The 21,329-nt window shown below is 48.9% G+C and overlaps 2 protein-coding genes across 4 annotated transcripts in view; both read right to left on the bottom strand.

The window, feature by feature from the left end:
- The window catches only part of nox5 (NADPH oxidase, EF-hand calcium binding domain 5), a 15,538-nt gene extending 13,135 nt beyond the window's left edge, over window positions 1-2,403 (bottom strand). The window contains exon 1 of the mRNA XM_085168876.1: window positions 2,333-2,403. The gene's annotated coding sequence lies outside the window, so the exon portion shown is untranslated. The remainder of the gene's footprint in view (window positions 1-2,332) is intronic.
- On the bottom strand, window positions 1,791-21,329 carry rpgrip1l (RPGRIP1 like). Of its 3 annotated transcripts, XM_085168861.1 has the most exons (26): window positions 20,017-21,324; window positions 19,276-19,371; window positions 18,980-19,124; window positions 18,500-18,810; window positions 18,299-18,398; window positions 17,629-17,772; window positions 17,206-17,311; window positions 16,645-16,791; window positions 16,503-16,576; window positions 16,252-16,391; window positions 16,053-16,150; window positions 15,931-15,981; window positions 15,662-15,844; window positions 15,419-15,536; window positions 14,884-15,336; window positions 13,594-13,697; window positions 13,146-13,482; window positions 12,740-12,933; window positions 12,446-12,541; window positions 12,248-12,307; window positions 11,463-11,592; window positions 10,964-11,052; window positions 10,552-10,738; window positions 10,378-10,462; window positions 8,000-8,136; window positions 1,791-3,564 (listed from the first exon to the last, which is right to left on the bottom strand). In XM_085168861.1, exons 2-26 carry the CDS (start codon window positions 19,361-19,363, stop codon window positions 3,449-3,451), a joined length of 3,693 nt encoding a protein of 1,230 aa, XP_085024987.1. In that variant the 5' UTR covers window positions 19,364-19,371; window positions 20,017-21,324; the 3' UTR covers window positions 1,791-3,448. The 3 variants fall into 3 exon arrangements, with proteins under 3 accessions (XP_085024987.1, XP_085024984.1, XP_085024985.1); XM_085168858.1 differs by having other exon boundaries at window positions 13,146-13,697; window positions 20,017-21,329; XM_085168859.1 differs by lacking the exon at window positions 20,017-21,324 and adding an exon at window positions 19,831-20,002 and having other exon boundaries at window positions 13,146-13,697.

The raw sequence follows: 21,329 nt of genomic DNA, 5'->3' as shown, positions 1-21,329 counted from the left end.
CTGAGCCTGGTTCTGCTGGAGGTTTCTTCCTGTTAAAAGGGAGTTTTTCCTTCCCACTGTCGCCAAAGTGCTGCTCATAGGGGGTCATAAGATCGTTGGGTTTCTCTGTATTATTGTAGGATCTACCTGACATTATAAAGCTCCCTGAGGCGACTGTTGTTGTGAGTTTTATAAATAAAACTGAATTGAATGAATCTGAGTCCCTCTGGGATTGATGGGTCCCATTTGAATCTCCTTTTACGTGTTTTATTCTCATATTATTACTCAGGTTGTCTCATCATATGCTTGGTCAGAAATTCTTCTCATCATATTTTAAAGGGTGAAACTCGTCCTTGTCGAGGCGCAGGGTCATCTCTTCAGGGTCGACAGTGTTAACGAATTTAAGATGAAACCAGGTCGTGCAGAAATTCAAAGAGAACGAGAACCAGTTCAGAGTTTCACAAACCCTGTCACAAACGACTCTGTGCATATGCAAAACTAGGATTAGATGAATGAAATGTGCACACCGGCCTGTTTTGTAAATCATAATCATTTGGCAGCAGGACAAATGTGCAATCTGTGTGAATCTGAGTGTCTAAATCAGCATCATTATTGTAAAGAAGGCTCGGGCTGAAAGAACGGGTGTTTGGATATCGTCTGGCCTTTAATCTTTATTCTTTGCACCATTTCTTGTTACTGCAGCAACAGCACGGCTGTGTGTCCTTCAGAGGCTGAGGGTTCCCTCTGCCATGTACAAAACAGGTTATTACTGCACTACTCGAGGAATCACTGAGGCCGGCGCTCCTGACACTCAGCGAGGCAAATAAAAGGAAACGCTCTTGTGGAGCAGCTGTCTAATCAATCATCAGACTGCATCGACCTTCATAAGAGGAGTGACGATTGGAGAATGCAAACCAACGGTAAAAGTGATGATGACGATCACATGATTCTAATTTTCCGTCTTTCTGCAGAGTCGGTGTGTTTGGTTGCTGATGTCGTGCAGAGATTTGATTGGTTGGTGGTGATCGAGTCCATATTTGGTTCTGTGTAATCACTTTTCCAGGGAGATCATTTAAACTGTTAAAAACAGCAGGAGCCTCAGTCTGAGGCCTGCAATGCATTCTGGGAAACATCCAGGCTCTTCTCAGCAGGTGGGACAGGTGTGTGCTCAGAGCAGGTCTCCTTTTACCCACATTTAGAGATGAGCATCATCTTCCAGTTGAGGTTGTGTCGAAGCCTCTAATGCAGCTGTATTTGAAGTCTTTTCCTCCCCGTGGCGGTAACGATGGCGTTCCCGTTCTGTTAAATCAAACTTGAGCTTCTCACGTTTGTAAAGTTCTTGAAGGTTTGTGATCGCAGAGTCTCCGCTGGGATCTGAGTGGAATTTGAACCGTCAGCCTTCACGAGCAGCTGGACTCGTGGGCGTCCTGCTGGTTTCCCTCACGGGGACAATCTGCGGCGATGCCGTCGTCATGGAGACGTCGGATGCAGAGACAACAAATAATACACGTGAGGCGACGAAGCATCGCCACAATCAAACCTGAAAGTCCTTCAGAGTCCCAGCCTGAATAATTTCAACTGTTTTTTAAATAAAGCTTCTGACCGTAGAGTCACGGCTGCGCCTCACACCGCACCTCCCGAGGTCAGTTCAGCCAATCAGAGAGCAGCAGGCTCCATCCTTCTGCTTTTCTGTAGTTATTCAGGCATTATTTGACCTCCATACAGCAGCGACAGCTCTCAGTGTGAGCTGCCGTACGGAGGTCAGAAACCGCCCAGACTAATCATCGAAATCATTTTAAATCTGCCTTCAAAATCCATCCATCCATTCGCTTCCGCTTCTCCTTTTCAGGGTCGCGGGGGGCGCTGGAGCCTATCCCAGCTGTCATAGGGCGAGAGGCGGGGTACACCCTGGACAGGTCGCCAGTCTGTCGCAGGGCCAACACACAGGGACAGACAACCATTCGCACTCACATTCACACTCACATTCACACCTAGTGGCAATTTGGATTATCCAATTAACCTATCCCCACAAGCTGCATGTCTTTGGACGGTGGGAGGAAGCCGGAGTACCCGGAGGGAACCCACGCAAACACGGGGAGAACATGCAAACTCCACACAGAAAGACCCCGGCCTGATGGTGGAATTGAACTCAGGACCTTCTTGCTGTGCGGCAACAGTGCTAACCACCGTGCTGCCCTTGCTGCCTTCAAAATAAAATTCTAAATATGATCACAGGTTCCTGATAACTGACTAGTTTAAACCTGAAACTCTCACTGAGCGATGAAGTCTCTGAAATCCATCTTTTCCTGAAAATCCTTAAAATATTAGTTTCACAAATTAAAGTCAGACTCACATTTACCTGCTGCGGCGAGTCTCCCTCTGTCCTCAGCTGCTCTGTCTCCTCTGAGCTCCCTCCTCCTCACCTCCTCCTCACCTCCTCCTCCTCGTGTCAGCTGGAGCTGACGTCCCACAGCCCTCACAAAAACAACATGGAGCAGAGCAGAAACACGTTTAACCCCACAGGTGAGTCCGGGTTTGTCACATGGTTTAACTAGACTTTTGTTATTAAGTTTGTTATTCCTGATACTGCTGAGGTTCACGTCTTGACCTCACCGCTCCTTTTGATATCCAGCTGGAGAAGAGTCACATGAAGCTGAAGCTGGGAGATCCCACTACATGCAGTCACAGCAAGCATCAAGTGAGGATCTTTCTGGGGGGGCTGCCCTGTGTCACCCCTCTTCAGTAGTTTTCCACTAATTCTATTGTTCAGTCTGGGGGGGCTGTCCTCCCCAGGCTTGTAGCTGTGGCTTCCTGTTTAATTAGCTGAGGCATTCATGACCCACTGTCAGTAAAGTCCGTACTGTACAGTTACACACCAGGACTTTCCTGAATCATTTCCTGTGCTTCTAAATCACACTCACACCCTGTTATCTGAGTAAACTTAAGCACATCCTGTTCCAATCATTGTTTTATTCTGCTCACGACACACAGACTCACCGAACATGCAGCTTTTCTTACGTCATGTACGGAAGTAAAATGAGATCAAAATTATAGGATAAAAACGCTGTGAATAAAGAAAAATATGGAAAAACAATGATAGAAGGGAAAATGTGAAACATGTGACTCATAAAAGAAAAAAAGAAGCTTAATTGCTTTATTCTTGTATTTATTACAAATATTCCTGTTACAGAGGTGCCCATCACAGACGTGAGGACTCAGACAGGAAGAAGATTTTTATCAAAGCAAGAAGAAAACAAATCAAAACAAGTTTTGTACAAGACAGAAAAACTTTTATTCGTTCTTTTGCCTTTTAAGGCACGTTTAATTTCTCACACACAAACAGTTAAACTGCAGCAGAGCGTGAAGATGAGCAAACAATAAGTCGTATTCACAGCACAGTCTTTATTCGCCGCTCGTAACCACACAGAGACGTCACATTTGAGACGCCTCCACCTCTCACAGCTCGGCCTCACAGCGAGCTGATGGCGGTCTCCTCCTCCTCCGTGATGGAGCGCAGAGCCTCCAGACACTCCACGGACACCGTCAGGCTGCCGACCACCTCGCTGCTGTCCTCCACGTCCAGCACTGCAAACACACACACACACAGTGCCTTGTCTTAGAACCATTGGGGGGTTTACGGTGGGAGGTGCTTGTGTTGTGTTGTAACTGCCATGTCAATAAAGAGCTACGGGGAAGCTGCTCTTTGAAGGATTTGGGGCCTGAGACAGGAGTGGGGGCTCCAAGAGCTGCTTCTTGACCAGAAACTTCCCTCGTTCGCGAGTGAAAAACCAGCTGAAGATGTTCTGTTATGTCTTGTTGTCTCCATGATGAATAAGTCTCTAAACTAGCGGGCATGTGGATGCACAGACCCAACAGTTTCAGTGCAGCTGTTGCCATGAATGAAACTCTGAAGCATCAGTTTTTCTGCAGGTCAGAATGGAGAAGTTACAGATTTACGTGCAACCACAGAGAAAGTTTGAAATAATCCTCATTTATTTTCTGATGAACATTAGTTAACCCAGATGCTGTTTTAGCCCCTCCCCTTTCATCCAAGCTTCTTCTGATTCGCTGCCTGTTGCAAACAGCAGAGTCCACATCAGGACTTTCATTTCTCACTGAAATCAACGAGAGCCTGAAACAGTGTTTGGAGCAGTTTGTGAAGCTGGAAAATCAGAGAAAGCTCAACAGCATCACTTTGATTTCATTCACCGACCCTCACAACGCCTCAAAGAACCACTGTTCACGTGAATCCTTCATAGGAGGGACAACGGTCTCTAACCTATGAACCGTCTGTGTCGCTCGACTTGACTTAAATGTTTGTGAAAGTCGTGTTTTCTGGGTCACAAAAACATGCTCCTTTCTCCCTCTGCCCCCCCACTCTTTTATTCCCTCCATCCACTCCTTTCCTCTTGCTACACCCCCCCCTGGAGCAGGACTGCTGGGACACAACGATCTGCAGACAGGGTCAACACATCGATCTGTGCAGCATCTTCAGATCTGTGTTGATGAACCATAATGTAAGAAACCCTCCAGGGGATTCAGTCTAACCTGCAAAGCCTTTAACCGTGACGATAGTGATGGCATCTCCGGCTCTTCAGGTTGTTTTGTTGCTTTAATCAATTTATTATCAACAACAATATAAAATTATGCACAAAAGGAATTACTAATGTAAAAAAAGTGGTTTTATTTATGTATGTTTATATATAAATATATACGGTGGCCCTTAGAGACAAAACACGTACAAACTCCAAAACACATTTCTAGCATTAACTGAACGTCCGAAACAGCTACTAGATCACTGAAATTACACAATTGAAAGCATGTGTGTGTTGTTTGTGTATTTATATTTATACAGCTGGCTCATCGGAGAATTAAGGAAGCTGAACCGGCTGTTCAAACCCCCACAAGGCCGCCCGCTGGGACTGAAACGATGGGACGAGGCGTGACTTCTCAGAAAGGGCTCACTGAGTGCAGCATGGAGTTTGGAGACGCTACAGCTGCAGTGAATACTCAGAACATCTGAGGGAAAGTTGGATCACATCGTGGAGCAGCTGACTGCGGTCGTGAGGTCTCAGAATCGGCTCTTTGAGCAAAAGAAAGACAAGACCACGGAGCTGAAGGTTGATGACATCATGGAGAAACTCGCAGCTATTAACGGGAGATTGAGAGACCAGCGTCGGCGTGTTTAAGAGCAGCTTTGAAATTATCCTCAGCTGTTCACCATCATAACGCGGCGTCCCTTCGGCGCCAATTGTGGGCTCAAGGCTGGCGCCGAACAACAACACCCTGATCTTTGCTCAAGATGGCGCCAAGATGTTTTGGAGTTTGCAAGTGTTTTGTCTCTAGGGGCCACCGTAATGGCGTGATACGGCAGCCTCGCTTCTGTCTGCCCCAGCTGTGGCTACACCTGTAGCTGCCTCCACCAGTGTGTGAATGGGTGGATGACTGGGTGTGTAAAGCGCTTTGGGGTCCCTATGGGGGACTAGTAAAAGCGCTTTACACATACAGGCCATTTACCATTTACAGAGCAGCTACCAGAGAATTCAACATTAATGAATCGATGGTGCGGAAGGAAGGAAGCGAGAGGAAGAGCTGAGTTTGACTTTTCTGACTGTTGTTGTTGTTTAATGCGCCTTATGGTCCAAAAATATGGTGCTGATAAAATCCTGATGGAACAGAAACAACTACAGTAACACTGAAACAAACACACACGTGCAGGGTGGATGATAGCGCTATCAGGGTGTGACACAGACCTGGCACCACAGGGAGAGCAGGAAAGTGAAAATCAGTGGCAGACAAAGTAAACATGTTTGTGTTACGGTGATGTCACGTCGAGCACACCCGCGTGGACGTGGACTGAGTGGGCGCGGCTGAGCAGATGGCCATTTTTGTAGTGAGGAATTCGTCAACATCACTCGGCTGACATGAAAACTAGAGATGGAGCGATCCGATATCACGTATCGGTCCGATATTGACCCAAATTCCTGGATCAGATATCGGAGAGAAATAAAAAATGTAATCGATCCATTAAATATCAAAAAAGCTCCTCACAAAACTACGACACGGCGTAACTCGGCTCATAACTGTAGCAGTCGCAGCAGTGTGGTCACGTGATAGAGCGGCTGTGTGTGTTTGTAGCCTCAAACCAGCATTTCATCTCTGAGGAAGTTTTCCCAGAGAGAAGTAAAGCAAGTGTGTAAGTTCATCTCTGAATGTCTGTAAAGCGTTCCAGCGTTAAGCTTAACAACCGATATATGGAGCGACTGCCTCTTCTTGCTGCTACTTCAATCATAAACTGATCAATGATCAGCTGATCGTCTCTCTTGTTTGTTTTTGGCCCACTTCTCACCACAAAGAGGAAACCAGCGGCTGAACAACAGCAGCACGTTTAAGCTTGATCAGCTGTTGTTAGAATTTATTTAATATTATTTCTACACCAGGATCTTTTTCTACAGCTGACGTAACTGTGCAGGGGCGGAGCTAGCAAAGTTTAGCCAGGGGGGCCGATACGGCATGAACAGGGAAAAGGGGGCACAAAGACATACTTTTCTTTCTTATTCTCATTTAAAATGTCGAGCTTTTAATAAATAATTATCTGAATCTTACACCCAAAGTTTTAATCTGATGTAAATGTATAGAAGTCCATTACTGTATATAGTAACTGTTAAGTCTAATATACTCTAGTAAGCTATAGTACTTTTTCCTTTGGGAACCATCTGTGCAGTCTGCAATTCTGTTGAAGAAAGATGTTGAATCTATTTAATTATTCTTGAAAAATAATTTATTTCTGTGCATTTTTTTCACACTGCATCAAATTAAATTTGATTACGTCAATTAAGCATCATGAGGTGGAGGGTGGTGGTGGTGGAGGGTGGTTCCCTATTTTTTTTTGCTGGGAGTTTGCAACCCTATTAGTTAGGTTACTTAATATTTCTGCTAAGTACTCTTTAAAATAGCAGAATAGGGAGGATGGAGCAGGTTTAAGTTTGATCAGTTTTGCTGAACTATGAAATATTTTGTTGTATTTTTCACATACAGGTGTAACAGAATAGCTTTAGTGTTGTTATTTATTTAAACTTGAGTTTGAACTTATACAAAAAGCAGCAAGATATTAAAAAACAGTTTTATTGATTAAAGAACACTGTATCGGATTCATATCGGTATCGGCTGATATCCAAATTTCAGTATCGGACATAAAAAAGTGGTATCGTGCATCTCTAATGAAAACTACGCCTTGAGTTTCCCCTGCGGGACGGCAGACGTGCGCATGTCCAAACACACTCGTGCTTTCTCCTCGGCCTTTTGATGCAATATCTCAGTCTGAGTGCTGAATCTGAAAATGAGTCGCGGAGCCCCACAATCGCACTTCGCTTGTCCGATTCGTGCTGAAGGACCTGAACTCACCGATCATCAGTGCAGCAGTAATCCAGGGATGACCCATGTCGGGCCTGCATGGAATAAGTGTGGATTTGCCACACAGCCCCACAGTTTTACCCACATACTGTGGGCTCAGACAAGCACGTTTTCAAAGAGAAACTGTTCCCCTCACATCACTAAAAAAATTCATTCATTAATTAAAATTAGAACGTCTTTCACAGGTTTCCTCGACTCAGCAAGTCTGCAACAATCAAGCATGTTTCTGATGGTGAGAGGAACCACGAGGCTAGAACGCCAAAAACTGTTACCATAGAAGGTGTCCTGGATCTGGGAGTGACCAAAGCTACCGTATCATGTCTCATTTAAGATACAACGTGCAGGAATACAAAGAAAAACTGAGATATTGAACGAGGGACTGACTATTTCTATTCTGACATTTAGCTTGAACCCAGAGAGGCAGAGAATCGGCCGCTGCTGTAAGCTGCTGATGGTCTGACCACTCGAGCAAACACAGGTCGTAATCTAGATCAGCTAGAATGGTGAACATTAGAAAAAGGATTTGTTTCCTGTGTCTTTGCTTTTAAGAACTTTAAAGGGGGCTGTGGTCATGTTGTTGGTGGTTATCGTTTCGGTGCGTGCTGACCGCTCAAACGCTCCTCCGTCACGTCTCGCTGTTTCTCCAGGATGTCAGGGATCCTCAGGAAGGCCACGCCCACATCCTCACACTCCCTCTCCTGCTCCTCTTCCTCTGGAGGCTCGCTCACCACTGTGAACCGGATTCTGTAGGGAAAGGACGGTCCCGTTAGCATAGCCTGCCAGCACCTGGACGCCAGCACCTGGACGCCAGCACCTGGACGCCAGCACCTGGACGCCAGCACCTGGACGCCAGCACCTGGACTCTGGCTGTTATACAGGGTGGGCCATTTATAAGGATACACCGTAATAACATGGGAATGGTTGGTGATATTAAAGTCCTGTTTGTGGCACATTAGTATATGTGAGGGGGCAAACTCCTCAAGATGGGCGGTGACCATGGTGGCCATTTAGAAGTCGGCCATCTTGGATACAACTTTTGTTTTTTCAATAGGAAGAGGGTCATGTGACACATCAAACTTATTGGTAATGTCACAAGAAAAACAATGGTGTGCTTGGTTTCAACGTAACTTTATTCTTTCATGAGTTATTTACAAGTTTCTCTTTGTTCACAGCCATTGACATGTCGAAGAGGTTAACACGTGAGGAGCAAAATTGTGTTGATATCTGGTGAACGCAGTAACCGGGTCATTGCAGCAGATTTCAATGCAAGACGCCCTACGAGACCACCCATCTCCCATGCTACAGTTAGCAAACTGCTTGCTAAGTTTGGTGAAACTGGTTCAGTGTTGGATTTGCCAAAATGTGGACGCAAGAAAACTGTCACTAATGAAGGAACATCAGTGGCTGTCCTAGCTTCATTCAGCAAGAGCCCACAGCGTAGCACTCGCCACATGTCACTGGAGAGTGGCATTAGTCGAACATCCCTTCGGTGGATATTAGCTACTCACAAATGGCACCCTTACAAACTCCAGCTACTGCAGCATCTCAACAAGGATGACCCAGATCAGCACAGAATTTGCAGAATGGGCAAAACAAAAATTGGAACAGGACCCTCAGTTCACGCAGAAGATTTTGTTCAGTGATGAGGCAAACTTTTATGTGAATGGTGAAGTTAACAAACAAAACCACCGCTATTGGTCTGACACTAACCCACATTGGATGGATCCCTCCAAGACTGTTGGACCAACAAAAGTGATGGTTTGGTGTGGTATATGGGGCACAACGATAGTGGGTCCATTCTTCATCAATGGAAACCTCAAGGCCACTGGATATTTGAAGTTGCTACATGATGATGTGTTTCCCTCTTTGTGCACTGAAGCTGGCACGTTCCCTGAGTTTTTCCAGCAAGATGGTGCACCACCACATTATGGGTGCAGGTCCGAGCATTCCTAGATGAACAGTTTCCTGGAAAGTGGATTGGTCGACATGGGCCAGTTGAATGGCCCCCAAGGTCTCCCGATCTGACCCCCTTAGACTTTTATCTTTGGGGTCATCTGAAGGCAATTGTCTATGGTGTGAAGATACGAGATGTGCAGCACCTGAAACTACGGATACTGGATGCCTGTGCTGGCATTTCTCCTGCGGTGTTGCTATCAGTGTGTGAAGAGTGGGAGAAGAGGGTTGCATTGACAATCCAACACAATGGGCAGCACACTGAACACATTTTATAAGTGGTCAGAAACTTGTAAATAACTCATGAAAGAATAAAGTTATGTTGAAACCAAGCACACCATTGTTTTTCTTGTGACATTACCAATAAGTTTGATGTGTCACATGACCCTCTTCCTATTGAAAAAACAAAAGTTGTATCCAAGATGGCCGACTTCTAAATGGCCACCATGTTCACCACCCATCTTGAGGAGTTTGCCCCCTCACTTATACTAATGTGCCACAAACAGGACTTTAATATCACCAACCATTCCCATGTTATTACGGTGTCTCCATATAAATGCTCCACCCTGTAGATGGTAAAATGGTAAATGGCCTGTGTTAGTATGGCGCTTTTACTAGTCCCCCCTAGGGACCCCAAAGCCCTTTACACACCCAGTCATCCACCCATTCAACCACTGGTGGAGGCAGCTACAGTTGTAGCCACAGCTGCCCTGGGGCAGACTGACAGAAGCGAGTCAGTCTGCCAACACCAGTAGGCGGTAGGGTAAAGTGTCTTGCCCAAGGACACAACGACCGAGAACCGGCAACCTTCTGATTACAAGGTGAACTCCCGACTCTTGAGCCACGATCGCCCTGTAGATCAGGTGACTGCTTTACAGCAGCTGTTTGTGACCTATTACAAAGAGCCTGGACACTGGGGCTCTAACACCTGGCAGCAGCCAATCACAGCAGAGCATGACAGACGCTGTCTGGAGTCAGAAGAAGAAGCAGCTGCTCTGAGTCTGTGCTCAGTGAACTCCTCCCCCTCCTCACCTCTCCATGTGAGGATTTCGTCCCTGCAGGACTCCCCTCAGCAGGCGCCTCCTCGCCGCGCTCCTCTCGGCGTCCACGGGGATGACTGTGGACAGACAGTGAGGTCACAAACTGAGAGCAGAGGCTGTTGCCGTGATTGGTGCAGTGTCTGAGCACACCTGTGCAGGTGCATACCTTTGCTGTAGTTGTAGTTGATGCTGCGGCCCGGTGGCGGTTTGGGCAGAGACAGCGGCGTTTCCTCCGTGGGCAGGTCCAGGAAGGAGTACTCCACGAAGAGCCGCACCACGCTGCTGTCCCGTGCCACCCGAGACTCCGCCCTCAGGCTTAGACACACAATCTCCACCCGCACTCGCTCCGATACCTGAGGAGGGCGGGGCGAGGTTATTTAACCACAGGATGGTTACATCATCTACGAGTGTTAATCATCGATGAGTCAGAGATTCTGGACGCGTCGAGCTCAGCGGCCCGGGGGGCGGAGATTCTTATGATCAATACGACTTTAAAGGACGTGAAAACAGGAAGTGAACGGCAAGAAAACAGCTTTATAATTATGTTACACACACACACACACGCTCCTCCTCCTCACCTTCCTCGCCGTGGCCGGGCCGGGCACGATGCAGTCGTCGCTGTCAGACTGAGCCGAGCCCTCTGCAGCTGCTGGGACGTCCTCCACATCTGGACAGGAAGAAAAGCGTCGACAATTTTGCTCTTTTCACCGTTTATGCCACAAATTTGTCACAATTCTTCTCACGTTTTGTTTTTTTGATGTTTTTCTCTGTAAACCTTTGTTTTTAGACAAGACGAGAGCTTTTACACTTTAAACTATTTCAGCTTTAAACTTGAATTATTTTCTTATGCCTTGAGTTTATATTTGATCAGTTTTTAACTTTTATTAATTTATAGTTTTCAGCCATGATTTCAGTGATGATGTCATAATTAGGACATTTTGTAATGATTCTCCGTTTTTATTGGTGTGGATGAGCTTCAGTGTGGGACACGTCACACATTTAACCAGAGGCAGAAAATGTTGTGTATGTTTTAAACACAATAATCGACTGTGGGCGAGTCCCATAGTCGACACGGACCTTCGATGATTTCCTCAGAGATTTCAGAGTCATCAGAGTACGACGCAGCGCTCACTGTGACCAGCTGTCCTTCAGAGACGTCAGACTCTCTTTCATCGTCCTCTTCCCCTCCGGCACCTTTGGACAAAACCTGAAAACAGGTGAGGACAGGTGAGGGACAGGTGAGGGACAGGTGAGGACAGGTGGGGACAGGTGAGGACAGGTGGGGACAGGTGAGGACAGGTGAGGGACAGGTGAGGGACAGGTGGGGGACAGGTGAGGACAGGTGAGGACAGGTGGGGGACAGGTGAGGACAGGTGGGGACAGGTGGGGGACAGGTGAGGACAGGAGGGGACAGGTGAGGACAGGTGAGGGGACAGGTAGGGACAGGTGAGGACAGGTGAGGACAGGTGGGGACAGGTGAGGGACAGGTGGGGGACAGGTAGGGGACAGGTGGGGACAGGTGAGGGACAGGTGGGGGACAGGTGAGGACAGGTGAGGGGACAGGTGAGGACAGGTGAGGACAGGTAGGGACAGGTGAGGGACAGGTGGGGGACAGGTGAGGACAGGTGGGGGACAGGTGAGGACAGGTGGGGACAGGTGGGAGACAGGTGAGGACAGGTGAGGACAGGTGAGGGGACAGGTGAGGACAGGTGAGGACAGGTGAGGGGACAGGTGAGGACAGGTGAGGACAGGTGAGGAATGCAGGTAAACCATAAATTAATTATTGATTCCTTATAAGGTCAAACCTGTTTTTAACGAGTGTTGGGGTGATGGTTTCTACCTGGAGTGTGTGTGCAGGTTACCTGTACAGGTGCTGCAGGTAGAGTCTCCGCCTCCCGGGCCGCTGAGCTCGACGTGTCCAGCTGAAGGAAGGAAAAACAGAAAAACATCAAACTCCACGTGTTGTTTTATCCGATCTCCACCCGAGCCCTGAATGCACCTGCTGAGCTGCAGGTAAACTCCTCCCTCTCTGGTCACCTGACAGAGGCGGCGCCTCTCACCTGTTGGTTGGCGGCCGTCCCTTCTACAAACGTGACTTTTTTGGCGGGTGGCGTTCCCTTCACCTGAGTCTTCGGTCTCGGTTTGGGCAGCGGGGCCTGAAGGGGGAAGCATCCAGAGAGGTGAGGGAGGAGCACACCTGGACCGAGTCACAGGTGAACAGGAAGGCCACAGCCTTCAGGAGGAACAGGTTCCTCAGGGAATTGTGGGAATCGCTCGATTGTTGTGTTAAAAAATCAAAAACATTTTCAGGCCATTATTAAATTTATAATTTATGTTTGGGTCATCTGGATGACCTGAGATTCGGCGCGATGGCGGCGGGCCTCCTTGCCCTCCGGCTGTTGTTTGGCCTCTGACGCTTCCTCCACAGGAGTAAACCTGGGCTCGTCCTCCATGGCGTCCACCGGGTGGATGTAGGAGACCTTCCACTTCAGAGTCACTTCGATGTTCCCGGCAGGGAGTCCAGAGGGATCAGCCAGCGAAAACACACCTGGAGCAGAGCAGGTTACACGTGGTCACTCACACCTGATCATCCTGATCCTGAAACATTTCCTCAGACAGCAGCAGAGCGAGGCGTTTGGTTAACTTTAGATTTAAGAAGTTTAAACCATTAAAATCGACTCAAACAGAAGCCTGGACCCTTCATCAGGAGCTAAAAATAAAAACATTTCCTGTCCAGTTTATTTAAAACACCTGACTCACCTGTGAGGCTCTCGTCGTGGGTCAGCGTCCTCAGAGGGACTCGGGCCTTCCCCAGGTACGTGTCCATCTGCTCCTCTTTGTAGTCGAACACGTAGAACTGAAGGAGCTCCGACTTCAGGTACCGGTCCAGGTCCGCATCCATCGAGACGGAGTACGACCCGAGGTCATTGAAGTCGGGGTCCTGGCGGTTGTGAGCGGTGGCGGTGGGGTGGTCGGGGAAGCGAAAGAACTTGTAGACGACATAGGGGCTCGGCTGCCAGGAGCCTCGCGGCTGAAGGCCGGAGCAGCGGCGGACGGTGATGAAGAGCTCGTTCCAGTCGCCGGTCATTGGCGGAGGCTGAGGAGAAACGACACGAGTGAGAACCTTCACCTGCTCAGGTGTGCGTACGCTGTGGGTGTGTTCTCCTGCTCGTGTATCTGAGCGATGACGGGTGACGATGAAGCTCACCGCCTTCATCTTCTCTCGGTACTGTCGCAGCGTCTCCGTCATGGGCGCCCTCAGCCGGAGCCAGAACTCCAAGGAGCCGAAGGAGCGCGCCTCGTCACGCGACCCTGAAAGAGGTTTGCACACGAGCGTTCATCTGACGATGCGTTTTCATCAAACATCACCGACAGTCGCTGCAGGGCTCGCAAAATTTCAAAATCCCTGGTAGCCCTTCGGGCAGGGACTCTTCAGTTTTTGGTAGCCCAAAATAAATTTAAGTAGTCCGAATAAAAAAAAAAAAAAAAAAAAAAAAAGGACAATTTTTTGATTGATGTTTTGTTTCCTTTACAATATTATACTTTAATGTATAATATTGTAAAGGAAACAAAACATCAATCTAAAAATATTTCAAACACAAATTACAACAACAAATTACAATCATCAACTCAAATACTTGGGTCTAATTGAACAGAAATTTCTATGAACGTGTAAGAACTGTGTAGGACATGAATCAGTCTGTGTCAGATCCTCAATCTGAAATTTCAACTGAAGTCACGGGTAAGAGGCAAGTGGAACGATCGAGGCCATTTGCTTTTTGAAGTTTGCAAAGACTGCTACATTGTGCCAGTGGTAGTTCACTCTTTGCAACATAGTAGCTGTTCTCGTCACGCGACCCTGAAAGAGGTTTGGACACGAGCGTTCATCTGACGATGCGTTTTCATCGAACATCACCGACAGTCGCTGAGTCTACCGCCATCGTCACCACCGCCTGTGGTGGTAGCTTAGCATTGGGCTAGCTTAGCATTAGCATTTTTTGCTAACTTCTCTGACGTGCTTCCTGGAGTAAAGGGAAGTGAGTCCCTACTGTTTCATGTGGTGGTAGCTTAGCATTGGGCTAGCTTAGCATTAGCATTTTTGCTAACTTTTCTGAGGTGCTTCCTGAAGTAAAGGGAAGTGAGTCCCTACTGTTTCCTGTGGTGGTAGCTTAGCATTGGGCTAGCTTAGCATTAGCATTTTTGCTAACTTTTCTGACATGTTTTGTGAAGTCAAAGGAAGTGACTTGCACTTGTTTTCCCTAATGTTTGGTGATGTTTTCTTAGGTTTTCCCACTTGTTTCCCCTAGTGTTAGGGTCAGGGTTTGCCACTTGTTTCCCCTAGTGTTTCCCACTTGACTCCCTACTGTTTCCTGTGGTGGTAGCTTAGCATTTGGCTAGCTTAGCATTAGCATTTTCTGTGTCAGTGAGCCTTCATACGAGCAGCTCTTTGGCTGTCTGTCAGTCTTTCTCTCCCTCCCGCCACAGACCAATGACTCACCGACGAGCGCCACGCTGCCGTGAACCTTCCCGTCCTGTTCCAGCAGCTGCTGCAGACGAAGCTCGCCGGCCGCCAGCGTCCTCCAGTCCAGACCGAGCGCTTCGTGCAGCTCCACCCTCACCGCGCCCCGGCGGAGGTAGTCGAGGAAGCGGTCGTCCACGCTGACCGCGTACTTAGAAGTAAAGTTGTATTTCGGACTGCGGCCCGTCACCACTGGTGTGGCGTGCAGCTCGAACACGTAGAAGGCGTACGTGCAGAAGGTGGCGGGCTCAGCTTCGCCAAGCATCTGCAGGGCGGAGCCAGACAGCGTGACGCCGACTATCTGAAGCTCCAGCAGGTTCTCTCCACTCTCCAGGTGAAGCGCTTCGCCAGATTCGTCGACCTCGTCCTCGGCTGTGGCGTCCGCTTTGACGCTGTAGGTTTTGGTCCCGTAGGCGACGTCTCTGAGCTGAGCTGCGGAGCAGAGAAACGTCATCGTCAACATTTAAACTGAACATCAGCAGGAGAACTGGATGGATGCTGGGATGGTGGGAACCTTCCAGTTTCCTGATCTTCGTCGCCCTGGCGTCCAGCAGCTGAGCCTGGCGTTCTAGCTTCTGCTCGTACTCGAGTTTGTCCGCGTCCATCTTGCTTAGCGCGGCGTCCAGCTCGGCCTGCGGCCACGAGACAGGAAATAGATTCTGCTCAGCACAACAAAGTGATCAGGTTCCACTCTGACCCCGCCCCTCGCTGCGTTACATGCAGTAAGAATAAAAGTGGGCGGGTGTGTTTGCTCCACCTTGTAGCCTCGGCTGATCCGGCCCTCCGTGCTCAGGAGGCTCCGGGTCTTTTCCAGCTCCTGGATGGTTTCGGCGTGAGCGGCTCGCAGCTCCTTAATGGCGTTTTCCACGCTGGTGCCGCCCGTTTCCTCCTCCGCCTCCCTCAGGAAGCCCAGATCTCCGCTCCTCTGGGATTTACGTGTCTGATAGACGATGTTACAGACAAAAGGCGAGACATGAGAATGAATCTGGGCTGTGTGTGATCGCAGTAACGACCGGACTCACTCACTTTGACGAGCAGCAGCGCCTCGGTGAGTTCGGCCACGTCGTAGTCGCTCCCCTGTGAAGAGCACGGTGATGTCACACACACCAAACCTGCAGCAGGTGAAAGGATTTGATTCGTCTGCTCACCCGACTGTGAAACCTGAGCTGCTCCTCCAGCTGCTGCTTCTGCTGCAGGAACTGCGCCTCCAGTTTCTGATTTGCTTCTTTCAGCTTCTCGTTTGTGTCTGAAAAACAACCAGAGGGAGGAAATCGTCACCACGTTCACCCTCGGCGCTCTCACGGGACACGCACGGTCTTAATGGGCAGGTAGGGGGCGTACGCGTACCTCTCTCGGCCTTGACTTTGTCGAGGATCTCGTTTTTGTCGACGAGGTCGGCCTTGAGCGCCGTCTCCAGCTGAGAGATCTGAAGCCTCAGCTGCTGCTCCTGAAGCTGCCATTTCTCCTGCTGAGAGACGTCAAAGGCGCTGCAACAAAAGGAGGAGGTGACGGAGGTCAACCTGGGCCAGGTAAGACTGAAGCGTTCATGGACAAATGGCCCTCAAAGCACCGCGGCGTCTTCTCCTCCTTCCGCTCACCTGTTCAGCAGCTTCCCGTTGCTGTCCTTCAGCAGGTCTCTCTCCTGCTCCAGCTCGCCGACCCTCTCCTGCAGCTGAACGCACACACAGGCAGGTGAGCCACCCACACCTGCGCAGCACAACACGCCTACAGCGGACTCACCTGCTCCATCCTCGTCCTGGAGACGCTGGCGCTCTGCAGCTGCTTCTCCAGCTCCAAACGCTTCAGCCGCTCGTTTTTCAGGTCCGCCGACAGCTCGTCCACCTTCGCCATCGCCGCTTCGTGACTGAGCTTTAGCGTCTGCTGACTCTGCGAAACAAACACCGCCGCTGTTATCTCGCTGCGTGTGCACACCTGACACCTGGTCTTGTTGATCTCGTCAGGCCAGATGTGTCTGCAGATGTGTGTCAGTGCCATCAGGTGGAATTATAAACGGGAGGTCAGTCACATGATCTTTGAGCTCATCATATCCAGCTCCGGTGTTTCGTCCCCACTGATCTGCATGAATGTGCACTGAATCAAGCCCCGCCCCTCTTAAGAAATCTCTCTCCTGATTGGCTGCAGAGGGATTTGATTGCGCTTGAAGTCACAGCGTTGCATAGAAAAGTGTGATCATTTGTTCTCTCACAGACAGAGAAGATCAATAGTGATCACTGATATTGATCTTGGTGCTGCAGGGTTTGAGGTGGGGGAGGAAGAGGAGGAGGCCGGGAAACGTCTCACCTCCTGCAGCTGCAGATATCGCCCCTCCAGCTCGGCCACGGTGTTGGATCTCACCGCCAGCTGCTTCTGCAGTTTGATCAGCGTCACGTTGCCGTTGACGTGCGTCCTGACAGGAAAAAACAAAGATTCATCCACAACCTCGACCTCGACCTCAGCTTTGAGTGAAGAGGTGACCACAGAAAGCGATTATTGTGAATGACGGACGCCTCGCCGCAGCACGAGCTCATCTTCTGCCCTGATACGGTGAAAGCTGCTGGACTGAAACCGTGAGAAACAGGTTCTGGTGCTCCCCTCCAACAAAAACCTGAGACCAAAATATTCTCACTGGTTTTATTTACTCTTTGATGAAATAACAGGAAACATCAGAACGAGGCGTCGCTCAGCTTTACTGAAGGCTTCGTATTTAAAACCAGCAGCTCGTACCTCAGTTTGGAGGTCTGCTCCTGCCGGACCTGCAGGAGTCTCTCTTCATACTCAGCCTCCTTCCTCCTCAGCTCCTCCCTCAGCAGCTCCAACGCACCTTCCAGCTCCTCCATGCGGCTCCGCTGGGACTCGATCACATTCTCTCTGCGACACAAACACAACGCCTCTGAAAATGAGGGACTGCGTGTGTCACGACCTTATTTAAACCCCTCCCGCTAAAGCTGCGAGTCTGCACTTCACTCTCAGCGTGAATCCAGTCAAGAACTACAAAAACTGTCATTTATAAATCCTCAGAAGAAAGCTCTGTGGAGCCTTAGTTACTGTTATCTTCCTGTTTCAGTGCCGATGCCAGCTAGGAGGAGTTTCAATGACTGATGAAAATACCACCTTTAATAATATCCTTAAATAAGCTCAGTATGACTCATAGGTAAGGACGGGAATTAAGAACTGGTTCTTGTAGAGAACTGGTTCCCAGTAGTGCAGCTGTATGGAATTGTTAGTCTGCTTGCCGATCGATCCTCCATCATGCTGCTAACACAACTTTACATGCACCTGCACAGACAGCATGCTAACGCTAAGCTAGCCAAGAACCCGGAGTGATTTGCTGCTTAGAGGTGTTTTTGAGCCAGAATCGACCACTAACATCTCACTGATTCCCATTCCTACTCACAGGTTGCGGATCTCTGATCTGGCCTCCTCCAGCAGACTGTGCCCGTAGCGAGGCAGCAGGCCGGTCGGAGGTCGTCCTCCTCCCTCCAAACTCCTCGTACCTGCAGGAGATTCACAGAGGGAAGATGGTAAAAGTTAAACAGAGAGAAAGAAAACACGCAGTTCGTGGAGCGTGATGCAGAGAAGACGCTGCAGAACTCACTTTTAGGTCGTATTAAAGACGGAGACGACGTGTCGTCTCTGAACTTCTTCAACCCCGTGTTGACTCGCGGCTGGATGCGGTCGTACGGCGTCGGCCTCTGGCTCTGACAGTTGATGAGTTGATGCTTTGACACCAGGAGGCGCTGTTTCAGCCCTTCGTTTTCGGCCTGCAGGGCCCGGACCTTCTCGTGGAGCTCCTCCATCATCTCCTCCATCTCCACGTCTCGGACCCTGGAGGACGGGGCTGTCCCTGCTGCCAGCTGCTCCATGCGGTCACGGTTGTTCATCAGCCTCTTCAGCTTCGTGCTCAGTCTGCAGGGCAGCAGAGAGACCGTTAAATTAAACGGTATATTGTCAGACACATTAAGGATTCTGGAGCTTTTTGTGTAGAAAAATATTATTGAGGAAATCAACGTGTTCTCTTTAAAGACGTGCTTTTATTCAGTGATACAAACGCCCGGGCACATGGGAGAAGCCTCACTTCTTGATTATATCATCCCGTTTGTGGCTGTGCTGTTTGAGCTGCAGCGTCTCCTCCTGCAGCCGCAGGAAGCGGTCCTCCAGCTCCTCCCGGGACACACGCGAGATGTCCAGCCGCGCACGGGCGTGCTGATAGGTCGACGACTCTGTGAGCAGAAATCAACAAATTAGCAGGTGAACAAACGGTACTACACAAAACAGAGCACTGGATTTAACCTGTAGGTTATAATTCAACGTTTTAGTCACGCTACTGTCTGCTGGTACGTGGAGGACTCAGCCTGATGAGTGTGGACACACCTGGTGGAGCCGGTGTGAGTCTGGAGAGGTCCACCGTGACGTCCTTGACCGGCACATCTGCTGCCGTCTCATCCCGGAGGGTTGACATGTTTCAGCCTGGACAGAAGATTCAACCGTCGGTGGCGGTTACAGCAAACTTTACGCCTTTTATAATTAATCTCTGAAGATAAATCTCTCAGTGAGGTTAAAAACACAATCGGCACAATGAATAAAAATACTTTACAATGAAAACTCAATCAGCAGCACTTCACTTTAACAACGCCTCTAATAGCGCGATGTAAAACGGACTGTTCACCATTTCAAAAGCACCAAAATTCAAATAGCCTAGTGTGTTACATGTATGCCGAACTTAAAACCGGCTAATTCCGATGTTTCCGAGTCTTCGACGATAATTACGGAGCCACATTTAACGCTACTTTCGACCGTGAACATTAAAACGTATAGAATTTAAAGGTAGTCTGGTACCGATGATTTAACAAAGCAGCGTTATCTTTGACCAATGGGACACAGCATATTAATATCAGGTAAATAAATTAAAATATATATTATGCGTACGTGGATGTATTTTACTGAAAAGCTCTGAATCTATCGTGTTTTTTTTCCGAGTTAGCAGCAGTAGCTAACGAGCTAGCGGAAGCGTCTAATTATCAGATTGCGCGTCGCCTCAAACGCTCGTGACTCCATATTTACTTCTGACTTGTTTCCGGTCATTTTTCCGGTAACATTTGACGCATTTCTTACCTTTTACAACGACTTTATTCAGTTTAACTCACGGTTGCTACTGAAAACATAAACGCTCATCACGTCGTTATGGTACAACAGCGCACGCGCTGTGCGAAGAGCCTTCTGGGAGTTGTATTTTTTGTTCGTCTTTTTAGCAGTCAAAGGCTTTCCTAGCTTATATTTCCCTCTAAAATATGACACAGTATAAACCAGCAATGATTAAATGCTCTTAAAGCTGTTTCGAGTTTAATAAGAAGGAATTTTGTGTGTGAACGTGTCTGTTTCTGCTGATTTTCACGCAGAAACCCTCTCTCCTGTCTGTCAGCTGTATCTCTGACTCTGGGCCAATTTGGGGACTTTGTCTGAGCTGACTTTACATGTAAGCGTATTTATGAGCAGTGTGGCTCACTGCTGCACACACATCTGCGGGGATTTGATAGGCGTGCTGTCAGACGCATGCCTTTCATGAACTGGCGATGGATCTAATTTAGGACCCCGAGATGAGCGTCGGCAGGCCAGGATGAGCTCAGTCGGCATGTCAGTGATCGCTGGGCCGTGACAGTCTCCCATCACTGCTGCTGCTTCTTCCAGGCATAACCTTTGAACCCTCCTCCCCGCAAACACACCTTCCCCCGTGTGTTCGGCCTGCGGCGAGCAGGCGCGGATCTGTCAGCGAGTCAGCCTGTCGTTGAAATCTATGATGCCTGCTGGCTTCTTGTTCAACAGGCCGTGCCCACGTTGGTGCAACAACTGTCAAGCACATGATCAGACGAGCATGGAGGCCCGTCTTAGCCTCCTATTGTAATATAGGCAGATTTCCCCTCAAACATCCAGCAGTCGTGGCTTTTATTCAACTGGAGCCACGGGGGGGAGGTCAAAGTCTGTTCCTGTCAGGCGCTGAAAGGAGAGGCCAGATCAGCCGCCTACTGTAAATCTGCTTCTTCTTTCAGCTGCTCCATTCACAGCTCCACTGCACAGCGGATCATCTGCCTCCATCTCCTCCTATCCCTCCTCCGTCTGAGCTCTTCTCCTCCTGCCTGGCAGCTCCATCCATCTGCACCCACCTCCTCTCACTGATCTGCATCGTCGTTATCATACGATCCTGTGACTGTCCCAGATGTGACACTAGATGGCAGCTGGTTAACGTGTGAGCAGCTGAGGATCCTCCACGGTCACAGTAATGATGACGGCAGTGAGCCTCTGTGAGGACGAATCACTCGGCTAATCTGATGACACAGATGAAGTCGCAGCCTCTTTAACAACCAGCTCAGAATTTAATGGGGAGTTATGTGGTTCAGACAAAACATGAGGGGAAGAAGGAGAGACCTCTG

The sequence above is a fragment of the Neolamprologus multifasciatus genome, chromosome 7 (assembly GCF_963576455.1).
Source record: "Neolamprologus multifasciatus chromosome 7, fNeoMul1.2, whole genome shotgun sequence".
NCBI classification, from domain to species: Eukaryota; Metazoa; Chordata; class Actinopteri; order Cichliformes; family Cichlidae; genus Neolamprologus; species Neolamprologus multifasciatus.
The sequence above is the reverse complement of the archived record's forward strand: the minus strand, read 5'-3'. Positions and strand labels throughout refer to the sequence as shown.